We start from the raw sequence: 22188 nt of genomic DNA, 5'->3' as shown, positions 1-22188 counted from the left end.
TCCAGCAGAGGAGGACAAAGGGCTTAATTAGGAAAGGGAAAAAAGGATTATGAGAGAAAACTAGCAGGGAACATAAAAACTGACTGTAAAAGCTTTTATAGATATGTGAAAAGAAAAAGATTGGTTAAGACAAATGTAGGTCCCCTACAGACAGAAACAGGTGAATTGATGATGAGGAGCAAGGACATGGCAGACCAATTGAATAACTACTTTGGTTCTGTCTTCACTAAGGAGGACATAAATAATCTTCCGGAAATAGTAGGGGACAGAGGGTCCAGTGAGATGGAGGAACTGAGGGAAATACATGTTAGTAGGGAAGTGGTATTAGGTAAATTGAAGGGATTAAAGGCAGATAAATCCCCAGGGCCAGATGGTCTGCATCCCAGAGTGTTTAAAGAAGTAGCCCAAGAAATAGTGGATGCATTAGTGATAATTTTTCAAAACTCTTTAGATTCTGGACTAGTTCATGAGGATTGGAGGGTGGCTCATGTAATCCCACATTTTAAAAAAAGGAGGGAGAGAGAAACCGTGAAATTATAGACCGGTTAACCTAACATCGGTGGTGGGGAAAATGCTACAGTCAGTTATCAAAGATGTGATAACAGCACATTTGGAAAGCGGTGAAATCATCGGACAAAGTCAGCATGGATTTGTGAAAGGAAAATCATGTCTGACGAATCTCATAGAATTTTTTTGAGGATGTAACTAGTAGAGTGGATAGGGGAGAACCAGTGGATGTGGTATATTTGGATTTTCAAAAGGTTTTTGACAAGGTCCCACACAGGAGATTAGTGTGCAACTTAAAGCACACGGTATTGGGGGTAAGGTATTGATGTGGATAGAGAATTGGTTGGCAGACAGGAAGCAAAGAGTGGGAATAAACGGGATCTTTTCAGAGTGGCAGGCAGTGACTGGTGGGGTACCGCAAGGCTCAGTGCTGCGACCCCAGTTGTTTACAATATATATTAATGACTTAGATGAGGGAATTAAATGCAGCATAAACAAGTTTTCAGATGACATGAAACTGGGCGGCAGTGTTAGCTGTGTGGAGGATGTTAAGAGGATGCAGGGTGACTTGGATAGGTTAGGTGAGTGAATAATTCATGTCAGATGCAATTTAATGTGGGTAAATGTGAAGTTATCCACTTTGGTGGCAAAAACAGGAAAACAGATTATTATCTGAATGGTGGCCGATTAGGAAAAGGGGAGGTGCAACGAGACCTGGGTGTCATTATACACCAGTCATTGAAAGTGGGCATGCAGGTACAGCAGGCAGTGAAAAAGGCGAATGGTATGCTGGCATTCATAGCAAGAGGATTTGGGTACAGGAGCAGAGAGGTACTACTGCAGTTGTACAAGGCCTTGGTGAGACCACACCTGGAGTATTGTGTGCAGTTTCGTTCCACTAATCTGACGAAAGACATCCTTGCCATAGAGGGAGTACAAAGAAGGTTCACCATTTGGATTTCTGGGATGGCAGGACTTTCATATGATGAAAGACTGGATCAACTAGGTTTATACTGCTTGAAATTTAGAAGATTGAGGGGGGATCTTATTGAAACGTATAAAATCCTAAAGGGATTGGACAGGCTAAGTGCAGGAAGATTGTTCCCGATGTTGGGGAAGTCCAGAACGAGGGGTCACAGTTTGAGGATAGAGGGGAAGCCTTTTAGGACCAAGATTAGGAAAAACTTCTTCACACAGAGAGTGGTGAATCTGTGGAATTCTCTGCCACAGGAAACAGTTGAGGCCAGTTCATTGGCTATATTTAAGAGGGAGTTAGATATGGCCCTTGTGGCTAAAGGGATCAGGGGGTATGGAGGGAAGGCTGGTCCAGGGTTCTGAGTTGGATGATCAGCAATGATCATACTGAATGGCGGTGCTCCTGCACCTATTTTCTATGTTTCTATGTTTCACTGATTAAAGCTCCTATTGTTTGCCAGTTAAAGCGATAAGGGAAATTGAAGCATCATAATGAGTGTGGGGGGTGAGCTCCAGCTGCTTGGCTTTTGATCAGTTGATTGGTTGACCAGATAGGCTAGAGCCTGCCACTGCAGAGTGTGTTGTCCAGGCTTTTTCTGCCTTCTGGATTTGGACTTTGGACTATAGTTTCTTTTTCAGTCTTATAGATTTTACATTCTGTGTTTCTTTTTGCCCTTTCTTCTTGTTTTTTTTGTGCGGAAAGAGGGATTTGAAGGTCAATATGCTTGATCTGTGTTGTTTTGTTTTTGAGCAGGAGAAGGTATTTGGGGGTTGCTGATTGTTGCCTTGCATTTCTTTCTTGGTTTCATGGCTACCTGGAGAACTGAAGAATTCCAGAGTAGTGTACATTGATAATAAATGAACCTTTGAACTTTGAACCTTTGAAAGAATGGCAGATAAATTGGAGGGTCATTCAAATGGTAGGGTGTTCATTACTGGCTTTAGCATGATCAGTATCTGTGGAAAAATATATACACCACAGCAGATAACTTCAAGATCAAATCAGATGCAATGGAGGGCTTCAAGCAGGACATTATCTCATTATAAATACACACAGCTGCCACTTTATTAGGTACACCTGCAGACCTGCTTGTTAATGCAAATATTGAATGCAAATAAACATACACAAAATGTACAAGCAACTCAGCAAATCAGGCAGTGTGTATAGAAAAGAAGTAGATTTTATGGGCTGTGACCCCTCTTTCGTACTAAGACTCTTATCAGCCAATCGTGTGGCAACAACTCAGTGCATTGAAGCATACAGACTTGGTCAAGAGTTTCTGTTGTTCCGACCAGATATCAAAATGTGGAAGAAATATGATTTAAGTGACCTTGACCATGGAATGTTTACTGGTACTGTACGGGATGGTTTGAGTATTTCAGCAACTCTTGATTGCCTGAGATTTTCACTCACAGCAGTCTCTAGGGTTATCGGAGAATAGTAGAAGAAACAAATAACAGCCAGTGAGCAGCATTTCTGTGGGTGAAAATGCCTTGTTAATGAGAGAGGTCAGGGAGAATGACCAGGCTACTTCAAGCTGACAAGAAGGCAGCAGTAACTCAAATAACCATGTTACCATAGTGATGTGCAGAAGGTCACCTCTGAATGCACAGCACATTGAGCCTTGAAGTGGATGGGCAACAGCACAGAAGACTATGTACTCAATGGATACTTTGAGAAAAGAACATGTACTCAATGGACACTTTATTAGGGTCAGGTCACAGGTTAGATATATGGTTTATGACTGATTAATGTGTGGTCATTGGATTCCAACATTTCAGGATTTTACTCTATGCTAGGGAGCATCTTTTTTATACTGTGCTTTCTGCCCACTTCGTTTCTTCCATGAAAGATTATTTAGCACCACTGAAACAGCACAATCTGACCAATATTAGATTATGAGGATGCTCAGTCCTCGTTTATTGTCATTTAGTCATTTAGTAATGCATGCATTAAGAAATGATACAATGTTCCTCTAGTATGATATCACAGAAACACAAGACAGACCAAGACTAAAACTGACAAAAAACACATAATTATAACATTTGGTTCTGTCTTCACTAAGGAGGACATAAATAATCTTCCAGAAATAGTAAGGGACAGAGGGTCCAGTGAGATGGAGGAACTGAGTGAAATACATGTTAGTAGGGAAGTGGTGTTAGGTAAATTGAAGGGATTGAAGGCAGATAAATCCCCAGGGCCAGATGGTCTGCATCCCAGAGTGCTTAAGGAAGTAGCCCAAGAAATAGTGGATACATTAGTGATAATTTTTCAAAACTCGTTAGATTCTGGACTAGTTCCTGAGGATTGGAGGGTGGCTAATGTAACCCCACTTTTTAAAAAAGGAGGGAGAGAGAAACCGGGGAATTATAGGCCGGTTAGCTTAACGTCGGTGGTGGGGAAACTGCTGGAGTCAGTTATCAAGGATGTGATAACAGCACATTTGGAAAGCGGTGAAATCATCGGACAAAGTCAGCATGGATTTGTGAAAGGAAAATCATGTCTGACGAATCTCATAGAATTTTTTGAGGATGTAACTAGTAGAGTGGATAGGGGAGAACCAGTGGATGTGGTATATTTGGATTTTCAAAAGGCTTTTGACAAGGTCCCACACAGGAGATTAGTGTGCAAACTTAAAGCACACGGTATTGGGGGTAAGGTATTGGTGTGGGTGGAGAATTGGTTAGCAGACAGGAAGCAAAGAGTGGAAATAAACGGGACCTTTTCAGAATGGCAGGCGGTGACTAGTGGGGTACCGCAAGGCTCAGTGCTGGGACCCCAGTTGTTTACAATATATATTAATGACTTGGATGAGGGAATTAAATGCAGCATCTCCAAGTTTGCGGATGACACGAAGCTGGGTGGCAGTGTTAGCAGTGAGGAGGATGCTCAGAGGATGCAGGGTGACTTGGATAGGTTGGGTGAGTGGGCAAACTCATGGCAGATGCAATTTAATGTGGATAAATGTGAAGTTATCCACTTTGGTGGCAAAAATAGGAAAACAGATTATTATCTGAATGGTGGCCGATTAGGAAAAGGGGAGGTGCAACAAGACCTGGGTGTCATTATACACCAGTCATTGAAAGTGGGCATGCAGGTACAGCAGGCGGTGAAAAAGGCGAACGGTATGCTGGCATTTATAGCGAGAGGATTCGAGTACAGGAGCAGGGAGGTACTACTGCAGTTGTACAAGGCCTTGGTGAGACCACACTTGGAGTATTGTGTGCAGTTTCGTTCCCCTAATCTGAGGAAAGACATCTTTGCCATAGAGGGAGTACAAAGAAGGTTCACCAGATTGATTCCTGGGATGGCAGGTCTTTCATATGAAGAAAGACTGGATGAACTGGGCTTGTACTCGTTGGAATGTAGAAGATTGAGGGGGGATCTGATTGAAACGTATAAGATCCTAAAGGGATTGGACAGGCTAGATGCGGGAAGATTGTTCCCGATGTTGGGGAGGTCCAGAACGAGGGGTCACAGTTTGAGGATAGAGGGGAAGCCTTTTAGGACCGAGATTAGGAAAAACTTCTTCACACAGAGAGTGGTGAATCTGTGGAATTCTCTGCCACAGGAAACTGTTGAGGCCAGTTCATTGGCTATGTTTAAGAGGGAGTTAGATATGGCCCTTGTGGCTACAGGGGTCAGGGGGTATGGAGGGAAGGCTGGGTTCTGAGTTGGATGATCAGCCATGATCATAATAAATGGCGGTGCAGGCTCGAAGGGCCAAATGGCCTACTCCTGCACCTATTTTCTATGTTTCTATATAGTTACAACAGTGCAAAGTGATACTGCAATTTGATAAAGAACAGACCATGGGCACCGTAAAAAAAAGTCTCAAAGCCCCGATAGCCCCATCATCTCACGCTGATGGTAGAAGTAAGAAAAACTCTCCCTGCCACGAACCTCCAGCGCCGCAAACTTGCCGATGCAGCACCCTGGAAGCACCGGACGACAGCCGACTCTGAGTCCGTCTGAAAACTTCGAGCCTCCCACCAGCCCTCCGACACCGAGCACCGAGCACAATCTCAGCCGAGCGCTTCGACCCCGGCCCCAGCCGCCAAGCAACAGGCAAAGCCAAGGACTCGGGGCCTTCCCCTCCAGAAACTCTGGATCGTACAGTTGCAACGGCAGCGAAACAGGCATTTCAGAAGTTTCACCAGATGTTCCTCCGTGCTTCTCACGTCTACCTCCATCAAATCAGGATTGTGCACGGCATCCTACTTAACAAATAACAGATATTCATTCCGGAGTGGTCGCTGTGCGCTGCATTGCGCCGCCATCTTCTCTTAAGATATGATGTTCATACTTCTGTGATGCAGGCAATGCCTGATTCTGAACAGTACAAAGATGGCTGCAGAGCACAAATCTGTTCCACCATCAGATTTAATCCTAGTACATGTACTTAAAGCATTCAGAATTCATTGCTCCATCACTGAAATTAGTTCTGAAGTTAATTATTTCTCAACTGACCAGTTTCAGACTTTCTGCTGCATTGTGCCTGTAGCCAGTCTTTAACATCTTGGGGTTAGTGCCAAGAGATTTCTGTCAAATTTGTTCTAATTTGTCAAATAAAACAATAGCACCATAATTATCCTTTTGTTGACTAGGTGCTTAAAATTTTAAAAAAAAAAGAATACATAAAGCAGTTGTGCATATTTTAAATGCTACAGGGAAAAAGTAAAAATTCAAAACAATATCTATTGTGGGAGAGGTAGCCAGTCCCATAAGTAGCAATAGCTAAGCTGGAAATTAAGAAACTTTCCCAGAGGCATAGTTAGTAAAAGCAATCTAATATTAAGTGTACAAAACCTTGCCATGCAGATAAGAATGTTTTAATCTCTGTGTGAAATTAGCTGAGACAGCAGTACAAAATTTAAAATAACAAAGGAGTAGTGAAACTAATCGTCAGTGGTCGTCCAAAACAATGGTTGAACAATGCCAATACTGAAGCAAATGCCAGAAATCTGAAATAATAATAGAAATGCTGGAAATACTCAGCAGGTCAGAGAGCATCTATGCAGCGAGAAACGGACTTAAAGGTTCACGACAATGATTTTTCATTAGGAATAGGCATTCATGCATCTAATAATGTGGCCAGTGTGCATATGTTCATGGTCTTCTGCTGCAGCCCATCCACTTCAAAGTTCGACGTGTTGTGCGCTCGGAGATGTTCTTCTGTACACTGCGGTTACAGCACTGTTTCAGTCACCTTCCCGTCAGCTTGAACCAGTTTGGCCATTCTGTCTGACCTCTCTCATTAATAAGGTATTCCCACTCACAGAACTGCCATTCGCTGGATGTTTTTTTTTTGATTTTCGTACCATTCTCTGTAAACTCTAGGGACTGTTGTGCATGAAAATCCCAGGAAATCAGCAGCTTCTGAGATACTCAAACCATCCCATCTGGCATCAAAAATCATTCCACAATCAAAGTCACTGAGATCGCATTTCTTCCCCATTCTGATGTTTGGTAGGAACAACAACTGACCCTTTTGACCATCTCTGCTGCCATAGGACGGGCCGATTAGGTACTGACATTATCAAGCAGGTGTACATGTGCACTCAATAAAGTGGCCAGTGAGTGTAATTCAGAGAAATTATCTGCTTTGCTGTTCCTGAAGAAATAATCCAATGTAAAATGGCTTCAGGGTATTATCACTGGCCGCTTAATCACTAAGAGTCAACAGCATGTTCAGGTTCAAGTTTAATTGTCATTCAACCATACATGAATACCCATGAATACTGCCAAACCAAACAATGTTACTCAGGGACCGAGCATGTCATATTCTTACTGGAAGCCTTATTCACCCTCACTGGAACAGCAGCATAAAAAAGAGAAGGTAAAGAAAGGATGCCAGATACTCCTTCTGTGTGGGTGTGCTGCTATTGTTAAAAGCTTAAAAGTCCTGACAACACTGGTAGCTAGCACAGCACTATCACCAAAGCCAGGAGTAGCAGAAGGAGTGAATTGTACTTGGATTAGCATGGGCTTTAATGAAGCTGGATAGCAGCCTCTTCTGTGGGTTGAGGGAGAATTGAGAAACTAGAATGCCCTAAGCTGCCTCTGTACCTACAGTATATCTGCCTCTGTAAAGAACTGAGATGGTGAAACAGACCGATGTGTCAATACATGAGGTAGCCAGTTGTGACAAAAGAAATTTCATGCAACATTTTTCTGTTTGCTGAAAACTGGTGGAAGGGCCAGACTTAGAATCAGGACCAGGCTTAGTATCATTAACATATGATGTAAAATTTATTGTTTTCTGGCAGCGGTACGGTTTAAGATAGATTCATCATCATCATCATCATCATCAGGTGCCGTGCCCAGTTTGAGCTTTGACTGCCGTGGCCCACACACTCCTGTTTCGGGTCAAGTGGATCAATTCATTAGTATTCATTTTCAGTTCTCTGGCTGCTGTCTCCATCATCATTTGTCTTTGTTTTTCCCTTGCTTTCTTCCCTTCATCTCTCCCATAATTACCGTGCTTTCTAACTTCTCTTTCCCAATCACATGTCCAATGAAGTTACGTTGCCTTTTCATGAACTCATACATTATTTCTCTTTTTCTGTTTGCTCTGTTCACGACATCCTCGTCAGATATTCGTTTTGTCCATGATATTCTTTGCATCCTCCTCAAAAACCACATCTCTGCTGCTACAATTTGTTTCCTCATGTTACTAGATATTGTCCAACATTCTGAGCCATATAACATAACTGGATAAACGTAACATTTCAGTACTCTAAGGCGCATTGTCATGCCTAGTTTAGTGTTGGTCAGTATACTCTTCATTCTCGTAAAGGTGTCTTTTTCCATCCCTATTCTTCTTTTCATGTCCAAGTCGCACCTGCCGTCTGATGTCACCCAGCTTCCTAAGTAGCAAAAGTTCTGTGCTTGTTTTATATCTTCCCCATTTATTCTCAGCCTGCAGATAGGATTCTCTTTCTTTTTGGATATCACCATACATTCTGTCTTTTTGCAATTGATAGATAGGCACATTTTTGCACTTTCTTCAGCAGTTATATCAATTAAGTTTTGTAGTTCCTCCTCCCTACTTGCAATTAACACAGTGTCATGTGCATATCTGAAATTATTGATGTTTTCACCACCAACTTTGATTCCCAAGATGTCTCTTATTTTTTGTAATATTGTTTCACTGTACACATTAAATAAATCAGGGGAGAAAACGCACCCTTGTCTAACGTCTCTCCTGATTTTCGAAAACTGACTCACTTCTCCATCTATTCTTACAGCGGCAGTTTGTTCCCAGTACAGATTTCTGATTAGGCAGAGGTCTTTCGAATCTAGATCTAGAGTTTTCTGTAATATTTCAAATAACTTATTGTGCTTCACTTTATCAAATGCTTTTGTGTAGTTGATCAAGTAAACAAACAAATCTTTTTGCACTTGAATAGCTCATTCCGATAGTATCCTTAACGTCAATATTGCATTTCCTGTACCTTTGTCTTTCAGAAAACCACATTATTCTTTGCCTATTTCAGCTTGTATCTTACTTTTAGCTCTTGTCATCAAAATTCTTAAAAGTATCTTGGTGATATGACTCATTAAACTTATGATCGTACGTAATTCACATTCTATTGCTCCAGGTTTCTTAGGAAGAGATAAGATAGATTACAATATGATAAATAATATAATACCTTGCAATATAGTATAATATTATACAACATGATATTATATGTATTATGTAATACAATATAGGAATAGTGCAAAAAGAGAGCAAAAATATTGAGGTAGTGTTCATGGACCATTCAGAAACCTGATGGCAAAGGGGAAGCAGTTGTTCGTAAAGCATTGAGTGCATATCCTGAGTGGTGGAGGTCCTTAATAATGGATGCCACCTTTTCGAAATTTTCCTTATGTTGGGGTGTCCAGTGTCCATGATGGATTTTACTGAGTTCACAACCATCTGCCATTTTTTCTGATCCTGTGCAGTCGCCCCTCCATACCAAACACTGATGCAACCAGTTAAAGTGCTCTCTTCTGCAGAAATTTGCTCATACATAGTCTGTGCCTTTGCCAAGGTTAACTCACAAGCTTTGTATTGTATGCTTCAATTGAAAAATTTGACTTTAGTGGAAGAACAAAAGAGGTAAAAGTGTGCTGGAGATCTTTTTTATTGTGCTGTTTGTGTTATGGGAAAATGATTAATTTACATGGCACTGATGATATTGGAAGGCAGATTCAGCATAAGGGTTACTTACACCAGTTCACATCCAGTACTGAAAACTGAAATCAATACTTTGGTGCTCCAAAAATTCCACTAAACCATGATACAAAACATGCTGGAACTGTCTAAATATCAGATGTCTGTGCAGGTGAAGTCAAATTTTGCCGAGAGTTTGAAGGAAGGGATGAGATTCAAACTGCTTAGTGGCTGGCATAGTTACATTCAGGGTAAATTTTGCTCAGTTTTTGAATGTCTATTGAACCTCATTTTTAAAATATATATTATTTCTGTTTTTGCACGATTTTTAATCTATTCAATACACAGATACTGTAATTGATTTACTTTTTTTTTAACTTTTATTTCTTTTATATTATATATTGCATTGAACTGCTGCTGCTAAGTTTACACATTTCACAACACATGCCGGTGATAATAAACCTGATTCTGATTCTGATCGGTAAATTGGTTTATTAGCACAACACTGAGCTACAGTAAAAACTTTGTGTTATATGCCATCTCTACAATTATGTCATCACATCATTGCATTGATGTCGTACAACGGAAAGCAAAAACAGAATACAGAATACATTGTTACAGAGAAAATGCAGTGCAAGAGGACAATAAGTTGCGAGAACATAAGAAGGATTGTGAGGTCAAGAGTCCATTTTATTGCACTCGAGGACTGCTTATTAATCTTAAAATAATGAATGCTGTCTTTAAGGTTGGTGCATGTTTTCAGGCTTTTGTACAATAGACTACATCCCTGTTCCTCTATTGTGTTGTCAAGCATTTTCCTATGATCATTGCTTTTTCTACTCCCCTTCTCTGTCCCTCTCCCTCTCATGTATGTTGCTTCCATCTGCTTATCCATGCTCCTCTCTCACTTTTCTATCCGCAATAAATGGAAAGGTAAGCAAAAATTGTAGCTGCTGGACTTCTGAAACTGAAAAGCTGAAGATGATGGAAACACCCAGCACATCAGGTAGTATCTGTGGATCGAAAAATAGTCAATGTTTCTGGCCTTGGGTTCTGAGAAATGGTCTAGCATCTAAAAGAATCTTTCTCTTCCAGAGATGTGGCCTAACCTGCTGAGTAGTTCCAGCAATTTCTGTTTTTACAATAAAATGAGGAACTGATTGGTCATTGCACAAGACTCCAAAACGATGAAAGAGTTTTGTTCACTCAGCATTTTATGCATTCATCACCCTATCCTTTTGCCCTTTATTCGATAATTTCTGTACTTGTCAGCAATACCAACACCACATGAAACAAATGAACAGAAACTACAAAGCAATTTAGTTGATCATTTTTGATTGAGGGATGGTATGGTGCACAAATTATATATCGTATTTTCCTGAAATACAGAAATGAATTTATTCTGCAGTAATTATTTGATAGTAAGGATCCTGTAGGGCATTCTGGAGAAATCAAAAATGCCGTACAAATGTAATTCATTTCCTTCCTAATTAAAAATAGGCATGCAACAGAAAAATTGGTGCAGAAAAAAAATGCCTGAAGTAAGTTTTCTATGGATGACACATTTTTAAATCTGAGAAGAAAATAATGAATGTAGCTGTAGGCCAAGGCCTTGATTATGTCAAGATAATGCATGACTGAGCACAAATGGAAAATGGAAAATGACAGAGAATGATTGGTTTAGATAAGTAAAATTAAGTTCAAACATGAACTAATTTGAGATTTTCTTGTTTCCAAACTTTTAAAGAGATCATAAATGTGGCATAAAGGTACGATTAATATACTACACAAGAACGTTTGCATCTTTACAATTAAACTGTAGGAAATTAGAAGTGAAGCATAACTTGGATGTTTCATTGCTTTGCATAGTTAATTTATGTTATATGCATGCTAATGGACAATATTAATTCATGAAGCATAGATAATAGTAGCTGTAATGGGGCATTGACAGGAGTTTTTGAAAGGATGAGACCTGACAGAAAAGAGAAAATCAAGTACAGGAGATCGAAAGGACAGAACTATCAGTAAATGCAGCAGTACATATACTGGAAAAGTCAAGGAGAATGGTTGGTAGATGAATATGCAACAGAAATGAAAATACTGAATAGACATTTGTCCATGGTTGGTGATACTAAATATATGCTCACCTTCCAGATGAATATCCATGAATACATTCTAACCATATATTGAGAAACTAGATCTAAAGAGACTAAGTAATGATTATATCCATGCATTGTTCATTCAACAGATGTGGATTACATTAAAGCATCTCCAGATCTTGAAGACGGTATACCAAGTTGGGCTCCCAGGTATGCATCACAGAATGCTGACACCATGGAACGTGATGAGTATCAATCTAACATCTACTTGGGCGGTAGCCCGGTCATGCTCTCCAGAATGCAGGACAAAGATGTCAAGCAGGACCGGCAACATTCCGCCTCTTCAACGAAGAAGAAGAAGAAGCGCACTAAACGCTCAGAAAAACGGGGAAGTAAAAGTACCACTGAGGAGCCTCAAAACGAGTAATGCCTCTTGTCACATTAATCTGAGTACTCTCAGTATCCAAGTCAGATCAGCGGGGTAGACACAAGGGTTCTGTAAATTAAATCTAAAGTCACATTTGGAAGAGATATTGTTGTGTGTACTCAAATGCTAACTTGTTGTCTTGGATGTTTTATAATAATTTTAGTTCAATGCTTTTATTTAGCTTGGCTTTATTTCTTCTGTCAGGCAACATTCACTTCTTGTATGTTCGACTGTAAATGCACGGAAAGTCAATCACAAAAACAAGTTACAAATGATCTATAAAAAGTAGCATTTTGCTAATATGTGAAACTAAGACAATGCCCATAATGAAAATGTATTTTCAGTTTACATGCCCTTGGTGTCATAACTTAGGGTCTGACTGCAGAACAGATTAACCATATTAAGATGATAAATTATACATGTCATTAATGAATATTGATCATTGATCACCTGGAGATGCAATCCAAATTGACTCGAACTGGGTGAAAACAAATATGCACAAAATCTATAATCTGTATTAAGCAGTGATTATTTCCAGTGCCAACATAAGCAGTTTTATTCCACGGGAGTTTGAATGTAGCAATTCTTGAATTAATGCATGTCATGCCAAACTAATGGCTGCAGTTTCTTCATGTCCCAACAAATTGGGAATTAATATTGAAGAACAGCATGTACACACCATTATTTTTATGGTACATAAACAGCTGACGATGGGATACATTTTTCTCTGTGTTCAAAGTTGAAGAAAATAATGTAACTAAACAGATTTTACATCATGTGGAAAGATTAGTGAAAGAATTTTCTTTAAATTTGTAAGCAGAGCGAAGTACATCACTGTGTATCTAACAAAATGTGGATGAAACGATAAGCTGGCTTCAGCTACTCATCTGGGCCAAGTCAGATTGTTACTGCTTAATATTTATCTGAATCATAATGTGCATTTGTGAGATCAGTAATAACAGAAATACGTAATTTTCTCCGTTCACCTGCGGCAACTATGCATTTTTGTTAAATTTGTACCAAAGGTGGCTTTCCTTCTCAATGACATCTAATGTAATCTTTTATGCTTAGTCTATTTTCAGATGTATTCTGTTTTTTGCATGTTTAAGTAAACGTGACCAGGACAATCTTTACTATGGATGTGGTTATTAATGTCTAAACTTTTTATTACTTACTGTACAGCTTCCTTCACACAGATAATCTCTCTTTATTCGTTGCTTGATGAGTAAACATTTTCTCTTTTAACTACTGTTAACAATTATGTGAAATTGAATGCATTAGCTCAGTTGCAGTTGGTAGTTTTCATCAATACCAGACGGTCATTGAATAAAAAAAAGCTTAAAATACTGGAAACACTCAGCTGTTCAAGCAACATCTGTGGACAGAGTAACAAAGATACTGTTTCAAATGAAATACTTTTCATTAGAACTTGGAAAGGGGAAACACAAGTTAGTTTTAAATTGCAGAGTGTTGCAGAGGGATGGATAGAACAAAAGGAATATATATCTCTGATAGGGTGAGTCAAGATTGACTGGGATGCATTGATAAAGTAGCCTATTTGATTGATAGTGCCTGACCTCATCCTATCAGAAATATTCCCTCTCTACTATCTATTCCTGACCTTCTCTGCAATCAAACTGTTTTGTCTTTTCCACCTTGTTGCATTTTTCTTTTCCCATATGCTACGTGATCTGCCGAGTTCTTCATATACTTTCGATTTTGATTTCATTCTTATGAAATCTCCAGTTTCTTATTTTTGTTCTTGATTTTAAACCACTGAAAAAAATTTGGCTCTGAGCCAAAGGTGGAAATATCAGAATGAATTAATTAAAGGTGGATTTTAAAGTGACAACGAATAAAGAAGCAGAGAATATTAGAGTGGGACCCACAGATCTCTGGGCTTTTGAAAGCATACTAGCCAATGACGAACTGTTGGGAGTGATAGATGCAAATATCAAGCAGAACTCTAGTGTGTTTTGAGCAAAGGAAGGTTCTAAAGGAAGAGGCTTTTAATGCAAAGTTTAAATATTGAAATTGGGATATAAATGAATTGATATGCAACGGTCCACATTTTCTATAATGGCAGTTAAACATCTTTAGGTTAGACATGACATGAAAGCTTTAGGTGTGCTCAATAACCACCAGTATTCAGGTTTAATATGGTGTTTCCTTCTGAACACTTGGATTGTTTCCAAAAATAAGTAAACAACATGCATAAAACAAAACGTGCCAAAATTTTTGTAGTTGCATCTTCAAATTGCATGCAAGCCTAATTGCACTCAGATACATAATGTAACTTTTGCACACATTTTGATCACATAATCTCTTCTTGTTTCCATGTGCAAGTCCATTCAAAGTACAAAGTTTAAAGTAAAATTTATAATCCAAGTACATACAGTGAATGTCACCATTTGTCAGCCTGAGATTCATTTCTTTGCAATCAACAGTAGATGCAAAGAAACATAATATAATCAATGAAAACTATACACAATGACAAACAATGTGCAAAAGACAACAGATTGTGCAAATCTAAATAGAAAAACAAAATAATGATAATTAATATTGAGAGCATCGAGTCCTTAACTGGGAAATTGTATGAGTTCCCAAGCAACTCTATGAATTGACTGAAAGCAACTTCTCACTAGAGAACTGATATATATTTCTCTTATCAAGGCAGTTTGTTTTCATACATTTATTCCCGGATAAATCGCTGCCTAAAAGCATTCAGAGTCTGAAATTACCACTGCTCTGTGTGAATCCTATTACCAGTGCAAAATAATTATGACTAATGTGACATGCCTGCATCAATGAATTTAGTAATGACGGTGATCTTGATATTTCATTTAAACTCACTGGTGGCACCCAACACAGAATTTCTAGAATAAGAAATTAAACAATCCTTGTACACTCATAGTTTTGCTGTGAGCTTTATCAGGAAGTAGTGAACAGCTTCAATTCACAAAAATATTTAATCATAATTGAACATTCCAAGATAATTTACAGGAGAGTAATTTAAAAAAATCGTTGTCACCGAACTGAAATGCATATGATAGCCGGGAGCCAAAAGATTGGTGAAAGGAAAAGGCAGGCAGGCAAGGGGAGTGTTTGTTCCCCAAACCTGATGCTTCCAAGTTTAAAGTTAAGGCCCTGGAGTAATGATATTCAATACTCTCTTCTTGTTGCCATCAAGAAGAAGCTGCAGGAGCCTCAGGATCCACACCACCAGGTTCAGGAATGATTATTGTCCCATCAGTGAACATTTCCTACAAACTATGGACTCTCATGTTTTTGCTACTTATTATTTATTAATATTGTTGTTATTATAATTTCTTTTTTTCCTTTCTTTTTGTATTTACACAGTTCGTTCTCTTCTGTGCACTCACTGTCTGGCCTGCTGGCCGGTCTTTTGCTAATTCTATTATGGTTATTGGATTTATGGAGTATGCCCACAAGTAAAGAATCTCTGGATTGTATATGCTGACATATGTACTTTGATTATAAAATTACTTCAAACTTTCAATAAAGAATTGTAGAAAAACACAGATATGCAGGTTACCAGAACTGAAAGAACAGAAATCAATGGCAGTGCTTTGGCACAGCTGAACAACACAAAGACCCAGATTCATTTCTGGCATCCCTGTGACTTCACGGATTTCTTCTGTATACTCCAGTTGTCTCACTCATTGGAAAAAATGTGCAGGTTGTTAGGTTGCTCCACCTTTATAAACAATCCCAGTGCATATGTAGATGAGTGGAGAATTGATGGGAATACAGAGAGAATAAAAATGGGATTAAAATTGGATTGATATAAATCACAAACAAGAGAAGATCAGAAGATGCTGGAAATTCAAGCAACACACACAAAATGCTGGAGGAGCCCGGCAGGCCAGGCAACATCTATGGAAAAAATACAGTCGACATTTTGGGCTGAGACCCTTTTGTTGGTTGTTTCTGAGGCCTGCTTCTGTGTAATATCTCTCTATGACTCAGTCACTCATTTGGTGAAGGAGCTGGCTTCAGGCCAGTAGAGGATGAAGGAGTAAGGATGTGGAGGGACTTTCCAACAACTAAGAATTTTAAATTATTATTGCAGTGCCAAGATCAGTGAGTACAAGTTTAATCAATGAATGAGGAAATGTAATTAGTTAGGATAGAAATTCCCAAGATTGGAATTAGCTGCAAGTTTATAATGGGTGAGAACTGGGCAGTTATACTAAAATTATCAAAGTGACCAGTGTACAAGAATGTGGATGAAATCTTCAGATGACCTTGCTTCTTAGGATAGAATTATGGAATTACAGTATTGTGACTTAGACGACAGCTTCCAAAGCAAGAACACACAAAAAAGGGGTTTTATATTTGTATTCAAAGCAAGTCAATTTAAGGAAAGGGCTAGTTGTAATTTGTAGCTGTGTATTTAGGAGGGGATAAAATCTTTTTCTATAGTTCCTTTAGGAGTGCCTTCTGACATTTGACAACTAATCAATAGGTAATGATGCTCATGAAATAAGAGAAAACTCAATGACACCAACTTCAAATCAGTGAACTAAATTTTTTGTCAATTATTACACTAAATAGGCATGTTGTGTTTCTTTAAAACCCTTTCTTCTTTCACAAATTGCTGATGCTACTTGGATCATAATGTAACAAGTCATAAATCCATGTGAAACCATCAAGTTTCTTGGATCATTCCTTTGTTTATGTTTCCTTTTCAATGTGGACAACATCCAATTTCAACACTCATTTTCAGTAATGTGGCAAACTTGTCAAAAGTTTAATATGATATTCACCACAATAATATTTGTATAGCCTTTAGGGCATATACAGTGGATTTTATCATCAGTTCATTATCACATTTCTAGAAATTATAATTTGAAATAGCACTTTTAGCAGCTGATATCATTTGGTGTAAGTCTGTTCAGAAAAGGAGAGAAACAATGCAAATTTATTTGTTATACAAGGATTGTTGATTTGTGTTTGGATGCTGGCTAATTTTATGTGCTATGTCAAAGAAGAATACTTGATAATGACAATGTGAAGTCAATTTCTGAACATTAAATCACTATGTATGATAATACCTATTCATTTCAAATTCCCTGCTCTGATATTTTGGAAATGTTTTAAAATAAATTGCTCTTGAGTCACCAATAAAATAGTACAAGACTGAATTCTAGCAACAGAATTTTGTTTAACTATTATCCCTGATTGACATTTATAGGAATTTTAACTGGTTTAGAAATGACAACACCACATACAGTTTCAATTTAAGAACAACCAAGGAAGTGGGAACAGCACAAACTAGATATCAACAATCTCAGTTGACTGACAGTCAAGAAGACAACAGCTATCATAATAGAGCTGACTTTGATATACTCATCTAATAAATAAAGACAGGTTCAGAGTTGATTGGTTGCCACCGTTTTGAACTTCACTAGTAGGTTTAAAATTATCCTCAATGTATATTATTTGTGAATACATTTTAAGTGTTGAATCATTGTAATGCTTAAAGATGACAGAAATATTGTCAAATCATGGCTATCTGCAGAGGAGAACCTTCGGGAGAAATTGCACCACACTGTAAAACATGGAATAGAATTGCATGTGCGCTTGTCCTAAACTAATTTAAGCACATTAGCTCACACAAGCACCTCATAATATTGATCAATCTAGTGCCAAGTACAGTAAATCTTTAATAATCCCTCATCCTTTGGATTTTTAGTAACATTGGAATAGCAGATTTTCCTTATATAGGGTGCCATCTATTAACACTGAAAACATTTATTTCACTTTTATAAAAAATACTCTGTAGTAATGGTGACTTCATTAGGTACACCAGTACACCTGAACATTCATGCATATGTATAATCAACCAATCATATGGCAGCAACTCAATACATAAAAGCAGACAGACAATAGACCATAAGACAACGGAGCAGAATTATGCCATTCAACCCATCAAATCTGCTCTGCCATTTCATCACAGCTGAATCCCATTCAACCGCATACACCTGCCTTCTTTCCGTAACCTTTGATACCCCCGACCAATCAGGAAACTTAATAATTTTGCTTAAAAATACCCATGGTCTTGGCCTCCACAGCTGTGTGTGGCAGACCATTCCGCAGATTCACGACACTTTGGCTAATAAAAATTCTCCTTACCTCTGTTCTAAAAGGTCACACCCCAATGTTGAGGCTCTGTCCTCTAGTTAAGGACACATCCTGCATAGGAAACAGTCTTTCCACATTCACCTTGTCGAGTCCTTTCAACATTCAGTAGGTTTCAATAAGATCCACCTCCAAATTCTGCTAAATTTCAGTGAGAACAGGCCCAAAGCTGCCAAAAGATCCTTATATGTTAACCCCTTCATTCCTGGAATCATCCTCGTGAACATCCTCTGGAATCCCTCCAATGACAACACATCCTTTCTGAGATATGGGGCCGAAAGCTGTTGACAATACTCCAGGTGTAGTCTGACCAGTGTCTTATAAAGCCTCAGCATTATCTCTTTGCTTTTACATTCTATTCATCCTGATCAAAAAGGCGCAACAGCACCTTTGTTTCCTGTGAAGCATCAAGAAAGCTCACCTCTGTCCCAGGATACTGACAGACTTTTAACGCTGTACCATTGAGAGCATACTCACCAACTGTATCTCAGTGTGATATGGCAATTGTCCTGTATCGGACCACAAAGCACTCCAGCGTGTGGTGAAAACTGCCCAGCGGATTATTGGCACCCAATTGCCCACCATTGAGAACATCTACCATAAACGCTGCCTGGGCAGGGCGAAAAGCATTATCAAGGATGCATCTCACCCTAATCTTGGACTTTTTACTCTCCTCCCATCCGGTAGGCGCTACAGGAGTCTCCGCTTCCGCATCAGCAGGCACAGGAAGAGCTTCTTCCCTGAGGCTGTGACCCTGCTGAACCTCACATCACAGCGCTAAGCAGTATTGCACCGATATTGTACTGTCTCAGTACTTTTATATTTGTGTGCTGTAGCACTTACTTTTTATTGGCAGTTATTTTGTAAATAACACTGTTCTTTGCATTTCTGGTTAGATGCTAACTGCATTTCATTGGCTTTGCATCTGTACTTGGCACAATGACAATAAAGTTGAATCTAATCTAATCTAATCTAATCTAAATTCTTCTTGAAATGAATGCCAACATTGCATTTTCCTTCTTTACCACATGTAAATTAACCTTCTGGGAGTCTTGCACTAGGATTTCTAAGCCCGTTTCCACCTCTCATGTTTAAAATTTCTGGCCATTTTGATAAAAGTCTGCACTTTTGTTCCTTTTTCTAAAATGTATTATACATTTCCCAGCATAGTATTCCACCAGCCAACTTTTTGTCCATTCTTCCAATTTGTCTAAGACCTTCTGCAATCATATTGCTTCCTCAGGAGTACCTACCCCTCCACCTAGCTTCACTTCATCTGTAAACTTTGTCACCAAGCCATCAATTCCATTATCTACTTCATTAACAAACAATGTGAAAAGTAGCAGTCCCAATACTGACTCCTGAGGAACACCACTAGTCACTGGCAGCCAACCAGAAAAGGCCCCCTTTATCCCCAGTTACTGCCTCCTGTCTGTCAGCCATTCCTCTGTCTATCCCATTATCTGTCCTGCAATGTCATGAGAATTATCATGTTAAGCAGCCTCATGTGCGGCACCTTCTGAAAGTCCAAGTAAATGCATGTACTGGTCAAGAGGTTCAGTTGATATTCAGACCAAACATCAGAATGGGGAAGAAATATGATCTAAGTAACTTTGACTGGTTACTGGTGCCAGATGGGGTGGTTTGAGTATCTCTAAAATCACTGATCTCTTGGAATTTTCACACTCAATAGTCTCTGGAGTTTACAGAGAATGGTGCAGCATTTATGTGTGTGAAAACACCTTGTTAATGAGGAATGTTAGAATGATAAGACTGGTTCAAACTAATAGGAAGCCAACAGTAACTCAAATAAGCATGTGCTACCATTGTGTGTGCAGAAGAGCATCACTGAATGCACAGCACGTCAAACCTTGAAGTAGATGGGCAACAGGATCAGAATACAATGACTGTACACACAGTGGCCACTTTATTAGGTACAGGAGGTATTTTGAGTGTATTGTCCAATTAAACATTGAGTTCAGAAAGAGCAAGAAATGTATAAGCAGTCCAAACCTTGGCTCTATTTGCAAATCCACCCATGTTTATGAATGCTGGTATTCTTGACCTCAACCCCAGGTCTGACTACAAATCAGACTTGCGTTCTGGACTCCTGGATCAGATTCTGGATGGGTATGTTAGCCAATATCATTTTCTTAGATGCCAGATTATTGGAGCTTCACTGTATTTTGGTGTGGCAGGTCTTAGTTGCAATTTTGAGTATTATTTGCTCCAGCTGAAACACGTGGTACTGTCAGGATTTCAGTCAGTTTCTGCAAAGCAAAGGGACTTCTTTTTTCCCCAACTGTGCAGTAGTGAGCAGTGGTAACAGAGAAAGGACAAAGCAGCTTTGAAGTTGCACTGTCTTAGATAAAACAGAAAGGAGAGGTACTCCTCTTCTATTAGACACAGGAACCCGCTGAAATACTGTGAAACATCACAAGCTGAAGGTAGCAACTAACATCAATGCTGGCAGAAAACGGAAAATATTGACCATATTTATGTGGTCAAGTTCAATATACGGAGCTTTTAGAGTAGAGCGTTTGTTTTTCACTCTGCTCAGTGTCCTACACCTCTGTCACACTTCGCAAAATGCACAATCAATTGTGTTCCTGCTTAACATCCTTTTGCCCAACAATGGCTTTGCAAGCTTACACTACTTTACAAAGTTCAAAGTAAATTTATTATCAGAGTACATAGATGTCACCATATACAGCCTTAAGATTCATTATCTTGCAGGGCATATTCAATAAATCCATAAAAGAATACTAAGACCGTAAGACAAAGGAGCAGAAGTCGGCCATTTGGCCCATCGGGTCTGCTCCACCATTTTATCATAAGCTGATCCATTCCCCCATTTAGTCCCACTCCCCCGCCTTCTCACTATAACCTTTGATGCCCTGGCTACTCAGATACCTATCAATCTCTGCCTTAAATACACCCAATGACTTGGCCTCCACTGCCGTCTGTGGCAACAAATTCCACAAGTTCACCACCCTCTGCCTGAAAAAATTTCTTCACATCTCTGTTCTGAATGGGCACCCTTCAATCCTTAAGTCATGTCCTCTCGTACTAGACTTCCCCACCATGGGAAACAACTTTGCTACAACCACTCTGTCCATGCCTTTCAACATTCGAAATGTTTCTATGAGGTCCCCCCTCATTCTTCTAAACTCCAAGGAGTACAGTCCAACTGCAGTCAAACGTTCCTCTTATGTTAACCCTCTCATTCCCGAAATCATTCTAGTGAATCTTCTCTGAACCCTCTCCAACGTCAGCACATACTTTCTTCAATAAGGAGCCCAAAACTGCACACAGTACTCCAAGTGAGGTCTCACCAGTGCCTTATAGAGGCTCAATATTACATCTCTGCTCTTATACTCTATTCCTCTAGAAATGAATGCCAACATTGCATTCGCCTTCTTCACCACCAACTCAACCTGGAGGTTAACCTTAAGGGTATCCTGTACGAGGACTCCCAAGTCCAGTTTCATCTCAGAATTCTCTCTCCATTTGAATAAAAGTCTGCCTGTTTGTTTCTTCTACCAAAGTGCATAATCATACACTTTCCAACATTGTATTTCATTTGCCACTTCTTTGCCCATTCTCCCAATCTATCAAAGTCTCTCTGCAGACTGTTTCCTCAACACTGCCAGCCCCTCCACCTATCTTTGTATCATCAGCAAACTTAGCCACAAAGTTATCTATTCCATAATCCAAATCTTTGATGTACAATGTAAAAAGAAGCGGCCCCAACACGGACCCCTGTGTTACACCACCAGTAACCAGCAGCCAACCAGAATGGAATCCCTTTATTCCCACTCTGTTTCCCGCCAATTAGCCAATGCTCCATCCA

At 39.3% G+C, this 22188-nt stretch overlaps 1 protein-coding gene across 1 annotated transcript in view; it reads left to right on the top strand.

Annotated features, from left to right (window-relative positions):
* The window catches only part of LOC134349872 (uncharacterized), a 343283-nt gene extending 325686 nt beyond the window's left edge, over positions 1-17597 (top strand). The window contains 1 exon segment of the mRNA XM_063054837.1: positions 11893-17597. Coding sequence (XP_062910907.1) covers positions 11893-12170 — 278 coding nt within the window. The 3' untranslated portion in view covers positions 12171-17597.
* The last annotated feature ends 4591 nt before the right edge of the window (positions 17598-22188 follow it).

Source organism: Mobula hypostoma, chromosome 7 (genome assembly GCF_963921235.1).
Source record: "Mobula hypostoma chromosome 7, sMobHyp1.1, whole genome shotgun sequence".
Classification (NCBI taxonomy): Eukaryota; Metazoa; Chordata; class Chondrichthyes; order Myliobatiformes; family Myliobatidae; genus Mobula; species Mobula hypostoma.
This window is presented reverse-complemented; position numbering and strand designations above follow the sequence as displayed.